The 7,331-nt window shown below is 43.2% G+C and overlaps 1 protein-coding gene across 1 annotated transcript; it reads right to left on the minus strand.

Annotated features, from left to right (window-relative positions):
* Window positions 1-593: 593 nt before the first annotated feature.
* On the minus strand, window positions 594-2,781 carry LOC119646770 (RNA-binding protein 28). Its single transcript, XM_038047352.1, has 3 exons — window positions 2,664-2,781; window positions 1,269-2,603; window positions 594-1,205 (listed from the first exon to the last, which is right to left on the minus strand). The coding sequence occupies exons 1-3, from the start codon at window positions 2,691-2,693 to the stop codon at window positions 663-665; spliced, it is 1,908 nt and encodes a 635-aa protein (XP_037903280.1). The 5' UTR covers window positions 2,694-2,781; the 3' UTR covers window positions 594-662.
* Window positions 2,782-7,331: the final 4,550 nt, after the last annotated feature.

Here is a 7,331-nt window from a genome sequence, read left to right on the forward strand (position 1 = left end):
GCGTACGAGCAAATGGTGTTGGTTTTGGCTGACTCGTCGTTCCCTTCGTGACGGCTTCTTCTCATTGACTTGTTGTTTTTTTCTCCTGGAAAACTGTTGAGGTTACTTACCTCTTGCTTCAATACGGCGGTTTTTAATTTATTAACATAAAATTCTGAGAGAAATATGTAAAAAAAGAGTATTAAAAAATAGCAATTTCATTTACAAGTTCAGCTGTATCACATTCCTCCGTGAACTGCTTCGAACTGAAGGACTTCTTAGGGCATTTTCCAAAAATGCCAAGGATAGAGAATAATAGTTCACTACTAGAATGTTTGACAGCCGTATATAAGGGATGAAGTGGAATTAGGCCAGTTAATGTAAATTGGTGTCCGTGATAGTGCTGATAGGGCTTCGAGTGTCCTTATTGCAATGATCAGTAGAAGCACTAAGGAACAATCGAAAACCTTGTCATATTTGGCAAGACTTCGGATTCCCGTTACTCATTACAAACGCAAAATCTCCAATCTGGGTGCAACCACCCATCGATAATTGCTGGAAAGTGCCATCCAATCGACCAAACCATCGCAACTCGTGGCAAAAAATGCATCGCATTCGAAATAATAAACTTTATTTACAAAACCAACGAAAATCACATAAACTTCCTATCTCACTTTAAATTCCTAATCTGCGTACCACTTGGATCTCTTCCCGGCCTTTCCAGGAGCCGAAGCCTCATTTCTTTTATCCAACAATCGCTTGTACTTATTGACTAATTGCGAGAACTGATCCTTGTCAACCTTCTTCTTGCCCTTTTTCGGTCTCTCAATCTGTTTCCGTTCAATACGATGCAAAAGTTTCTCCTTGCGTTGTTTCTCTTTCCTCTTCTGGTCGGACACTCGCTTCAGATGGACCTTGGCCTGTTCCTTGATTTTCCGGCTGGAACGCATCTTTACAACCGCCCCTGGCATCGCAGCAGTTCCCACGTAGCTCTCAAATTCTTTATCATCTGCTTTGGGAACCTTTTCGGAGGTCGCCTTCTTGTTAATGTTGTTTTGGACTTTGGATTTGTCGTCTTTCTTCTCAGATTTCTTTTTGCTTCTCCTGGCTTTCAGTTTCTCTAGTTTCTCTTTGTATGTGGGGTTGTTTTCGCGCGATTTCTGTGTGCGCCTCTGCTTGATTTTGTGGACCGATCGATCTTCTATGCTGAAGCCGACGATGGGACGCTGTAAATATAAAATCAATTAGTTTGTGGGCAACTTGACGCAAAATTATTCGTGGTTACTTACTGCTTGGGGAGAGAACACCGTTGGATTGTTATTCAGCTTTCTGAGCGCTTTCAGTGCGTCTTCGTGAGTTTTGAATGATATAAATCCAAAGCCCTTTGGCTTGCCTTGCGGAAATCCGGGTGAAGATCTGTTTTCACGCATGACCCGGCACTCATGAGGTGTGAATCCCGTGAATCTGATTACCATTTTTCGGAGTTTCTCATCGTCATAGTGTAATGGAAGGTTATGCACAGAGAGGCGGTTTCTAGACACGAACCTGTTCAAGTTCTTCAAAATCTGTGTTTTAGTCTGTTCTAATTTGTGCCTTTTATTCATATCAGAAGCTGATACGCCTTCAGCCGCCTTGGACCCGGCCATGATCAGACCTTCCTTGACTAGATACAAATTCCTGGAATCGCTTGGATCCTTTCGCTTGGTAGCATCTTTCTGGTTGCGAAGCTCCTCTCTGCTTAGTGCGGGCATTGGCTCCATGATCGTGTCCAACAGTACGAATTCTTCCCCGGCGGCTAAACACATGTCCGCTGACTCTTTCGCTTTGAACTTTACGAAACCAGTTCCTTTCGAGTGGCCGGAAACGGGGTCGGTGTTAATTAGGGCGTAGTATAGGGGTCCATACTTCCGACAGCACTTTCGTAAGTCGTCAACGGTCGCGTCAAAAGGAACGTTCTTGATGAAGACTGTACAACCTTCGTTGACATCATTTGAAATACGTTTGGGTTTCTTTTCTCCATCATCCTCTATTTTGATTTTGGATTTCTTTTCATCTTCTTCATCGGATCCTTCTCCGTCCTCTTCGCCAGAATCATGGTCTTCCTCCCCAGAGGCTTCCATATCCTCGTCGGACTCGCCTACAGATTCATCTTCAGCCTCACTTTTGACTTCCGCTTCACTGTCCGGCTCTTCCTCGGGCTCGCTCTTCACGTCCTCTTCCATTCCGTCTTCTTTCTCAACTTTCGGCTCATCCTTTACTTTAGCTTCCTTCTGTTTATTGAATTGATCCTTGCCCACGGCCCAGTCCACGTACACTGGACGTCCCAGGAATTCTTTGTTGGTTGCCTTCAAAATCGCTTTGGCCGCCTCGTTTACCTTCTCGAATTGGATGAAGGCGCACCCCACCAGCTTCCCGTCTGGTCGTTTTAAAATATTAACTTCGTTTATATTCCCGTATTGCGAAAAGTGCTTTCGGAGAGCCTCCTCCGTGGATTTATACGAAATATTTCGAACAATCACGCGACCACGACGACGCCTTCGTCTTTCATCCTCAGCCTTTCTCTCCTCAGGATCCATTCGGAAGCGGTTTTTTCGGGTTTTTGGGTTTCTGTTCATTTTGAGTTTCTGGAATTTTAAGAAGATGGTCATATACTTTCTATTTCTATATTGAAAGGGAATACTTACCGGAATCTTCCGTCGGTTCCATGTTAGCATTAATAAAAGTCAGAGCCTGTAAACAACAATCCCACTCATGAACTGTCAATTAAATTGCACGTGGTGGATCTTCCCCATGATGCCACGTACGCCATCTGCATACATTCTAACTGGTTTGTGGATAGGTTTTTAGATTGGAATTGTTTGTTCAAATCGATGGCGGCAAATAGATTTTCGGATTGGAATTGAAGTGAGCAGATTTGAATTGTTCTTGGAATAAAATGCAATTTCATTCGTTGATAGCTGTCTATTTTGGGTATAGTTGGTTATGTTGGGCAACTTAAAAGTAGTCGGTAGGACGCCACTTTCTTCAAAAAGACTCTTGATAATCCGAAGTAACTGATCGGGGGTCAAAGGAAAGGGGGAAATGGCTGACTGGTATGTAACATAGAGCACAATGTTTTGAAAACGCATGCAGAGCCCACCTCGACAATTTTGCTATCAAATCCAACCTCCGCCTCTAGGCAGTGGAAGTTGTTTCTCAACGAAAAACTGAGGACGTAGGAAGATGGAAGCTAAAGCTTCCAGTCTAAAAATGGAAATGATTGTGCTAATGGGCCTTTCCATATTGGAGATTGGCTCCAGCAGAATTGGAGATTGGCCCGGTCATATAAATAGGACAACCGATTTGCGCATTTTCTCATGAAAAATCAGGCTTCCTCTACAGAGCGGAAACTGCTCAGAAAAGTTCGAAACATCAGTTGCTGACAGATGACATTCAACACCCTTACGGAGACAATTTCTATTAACCACTACATGCAGTTTAAAAGAGGCTTTCTAAAGGTGACATTGTAACACAATGATGGGTGATTTAAATACCAAGGTGGGCTCTGACCACAGTTTGATCGTTGAGAAGGGACATGCGATGGGCAGGCATGAAAAGGTTTGTAAATTTTTTCATCGGCGGCGCACTGTTCGATTATAGGGTCTGCAGTAAAGTCATTTGGGTTTTCAACGATTGATTATGAATATCTAATCAGATCGAGGAAATCATGATCAGCAGTAGATTTAGGAGCTGTTCTATGATTGTACATATCAGGTATGAAAGGTTTTGTGTACTTCTTTTATTATATAAAGACATTTGATTGTGCATTGTCCCATTAGTGCCTAGCACGTAATATATGCATGTATTAAGTGAGAATATTCACAGTCAAGTGATATTGACATTTAAAGCCTCCAATTTGCAGAGAAGCGAAAACTTTGACCTATTACAATTTTGTTAGTAATAGTGCGATTTCCACCAAAATTGGTAGGATTATCCTCCATGTTATACCCTGAATTGTTTCATAATTTTGTACTGCTAGAATGAACTCAAGGGGGGTTTTGCAACCAATTATACTATATATATATACTATTATTAACTTTATTTAAACAGATATCGGTATGGAGGGTATTTCGAAGCCTAGGCACCATATAGTGGAAGCCTCTTGATTTTTTTCAGATTTTTCGGTTGGGTAAAGAAATGATCACTTTCGCTTCCCTCACTCCCCATATTTCCAACAAATGTCAAAACTAACAGTTCACAGTTCCCACCTTTCCACCAAATTTGGTGGGAATCGCTAAAGCAATCTCCGAGAAAAATGCGTGTGACAGACCTGTGGGGAGTTGCCAGATCTCCCATCAGGCGCGACACCGGGTGGTGGATAGGGGCATACCTATTGATGTGTAAATATATGTTCATGCACTTTTCTTTTCTGACTGTGCATGGACTAGTGTTTGCTCATCTTTGGTGCGTAGAGCAAAATGGCTATGGGAAGGATACCCAGAAAATAAAACTAACATGGACTAATTGAGAAGGAGTAAAGTTACGGTGCAGGGGTTCGAAATCTCAGTACCGGCGGCTTTTGGGAGTGAGCAAGCGGGCTCCCGGCCGTCGATATCCCTCGACCGCAGTGCCGCGGTGGTGGACAACTTGGCCACCGTAGCAGCTAATGCTACAAGTGTTTTAGATTTGGAGAACGGGGTGTTCAAACAAAGCACAACTCTGCCAAGAACACCAATTGTAAAGGCAAAGAATGATAGGCTAAAGGAGATAGCTGGCCAAAAAAGGCGATTTCGACACCCACCAGATTTGATCAAGAGGTACTCCAGCAGCAGCAAATAGATCCATTCAGGAGAAGCTCATCAATTTTACGATCTCCTCCAATACCAAAGCTTTGCCGGCGGAGAAAGCTCATGGGAGCTCAGCAATTGAAAAATGTAAAGGAGTCAGTAAAAGGAGTAATGTGGTCGGGTGGGAGGTGTGGTTTTCAGGCGGTGGAGGTTGTCTCTTAGCAGATGCAGCAATCCAGAGTCTGTGAGACTCGATCTCTTGTCGAAGACCGGGTTCCTTGGGAGCCTTGGGTTCTCCCCGTATAGCAGTTCCGTGGGGCTGGCAGCAAATTCCTCTCAGTGGGTTGTTTGGAGGCCAAGTGGCACGAGAAGCAAGACTTGAGTCTAGGACGGATCATCGCGGGCCATAATGGCGGATTTCAGCGTTCGGTGTCAACGCTCTAGCATCCCATTGGATTGCGGGTGGTATGAAGTAGTCTGCTGGCATTTGGATCCCAGGAGTTTGCCTAACTCCGAAAAAAGGGTGGACTCAAATTACATTCCCTGGTCAGTGATAATCACTGCAGGGGCACCAAAGCGAGGGATGCACCCTCGACAGAGGGCTTCGGCACAAGATTGTACCGTAATGTTCTTCAGTGGTATTGCTTCAGGCTACCTGTCGATGATTGTGAGGCAATACTTGAAACCGTGCGAGTCTGGCAAAGGGCCTAGGATATCGGGTGTATTGTGTGCAATCGTTTTGTTTTTAAAATCATTTTTATTTTTAAGAAATAGGTAACAATAGTATATAGATTGGAAAAATGAACAATAAAAAAACAATCTTTTAAAATAACAAAAATAACTTAAATCTAATGGCCACTGTGGGCTCTCAAAATTTTTGAATAACGATTTACAGACAGAGAAGAGAAACAGTAAGAAATGAAAATCTAATTTTACAATAAGTTGTCGGGAAATGGTCAAAAACCCGACAGAATTCACTTGGCCTTAGTGGCAAATAAAGAAATATAAAAGTAATAATAAATATTTGATCGCTTCAAAAGATACTTTTAATTTAAATTATTGTTCTTAAAACTATCATAATTATATATTTTATATTATACATTTTTTCTTTTTTTACAATAACATCCATACAAAAAAAAAACAAAGAATAATAACGTATGTATTTATAAGTTACAACTGGAGACAAAATCAGCACCCGTTCAATATGTACATATTTACAAAGCCCCACCAAGAAACAAATGACAGAACTGAGCACGGCCACCGCTAACCGGCATCCCGCAGCCACCAGTACCAAGATTTCTCTTTTTCATCCCGCTTAATGTCAATTGCTCTCGCTCTGGAGTATCTCCAGTCGAATTCCGGAGCCCCCACTGTCAAATTCGGGGGGTATTCTATCCTTTTGTCCGTGGCCCGTCTATGTATATGATACATAACCGGATCACTGGAAGAATTAAGAATTAGACCATTCCTGTCAAGATACACGAACGCTTCGGGAGGAATGAAGCCTGTCGTGAGTTTTCTCGAAATACCCATCATTCGGGTAGAACGGCTGCGAAACCCAAGGGTTCTCACCATGCGAAGCAGATCGCACTATATGATTCCGAATCAATCTGACGATAACTGTGTCGATTCTTGGCACAGCAGCAGCTGCATACATCACTTCATTAGTTACATAGTGCTCATAGTTTGACGAAGCAGTCCTATTAAGCCCCGTGCAAGCACGCAGACATTTCCTTTCAAAGATCCTTATTTTCTCCATTTGGCTAGCACTCAAATTAAACCAGATAGCACACCCGTAGGTGAGCACCGGTCTAACCAAAGTAAGATAGCAAATAATCTTAACCTTCCGGCTAAGATGTGGAGCATAAAAGAGTCTTCGAAGAGACATGAATGCCTTGCGAGCGCTTTCTAGCGCGACTTTAATGTGCTCGTTAAATTGGAGACGCTCGTCAAGACGCACACCCAGGTATCTAACGCACTTCTTATGAGGAATGCGCTCAGAACTATCCTCGTTCGCGACAATGTGGAAATCCCTACAATTCCTTTTCAAGTTCCTACTGGCATACGCCAAGGAATTCCGAAACAGAATCGTTTCACACTTTTGCGCATTGATTTTCATCCGCCAACTGTTCGTGAAGAACTTAATATCATTGAACATCTTCTGAAGTTCAATTTGCACCTCAGTTACCTTCTTGTGCGCCGTGTAGGCTATCATACATGCCTGGTGACCTTACACTTTTGGCATGCGATGCACTCTCTGGCCCAGGAGTTGACGTTCTTATTCATGGAGGGCCAGGAGTATTTTTCGGTGAATAGCCGATTTGTCGTCCTGATGCCTGGATGCGCTAAGTCATGAACTGCGTGAAACACTTCCTTGCGAAAGGTGGCCGGAATGTATGGCCGGGGTCCCTTTTCCTAGTACTCGCAGCAGAGAGAGGGGTTCGAGCCGAAGATGAGTAACTCCCGAAATTTGTATTTGGGGTTGGATTTGAGCCGAGAAGTCGAGAACGGGGATGTTTACCTCGGAGACACGTGACAAAGCGTCAGCAACTATTTTGTCCTTGCCGGACACGTGCTGTATGTATG

Source organism: Hermetia illucens, chromosome 1 (assembly GCF_905115235.1).
Source record: "Hermetia illucens chromosome 1, iHerIll2.2.curated.20191125, whole genome shotgun sequence".
Taxonomy (NCBI): domain Eukaryota; kingdom Metazoa; phylum Arthropoda; class Insecta; order Diptera; family Stratiomyidae; genus Hermetia; species Hermetia illucens.

Bases quoted from the DNA above. Each gene is read 5' to 3' on its own strand.
- LOC119646770 (XM_038047352.1), bottom strand. From the start codon at position 2,693: ATGCTAACATGGAACCGACGGAAGATTCCG. The intron at 2,604-2,663 runs GTAAGTATTCCC...TTAAAATTCCAG, and splicing joins GGAACCGACGGAAGATTCCG to AAACTCAAAATGAACAGAAA. The intron at 1,206-1,268 runs GTAAGTAACCAC...TTATATTTACAG, and splicing joins CGGTGTTCTCTCCCCAAGCA to CGTCCCATCGTCGGCTTCAG.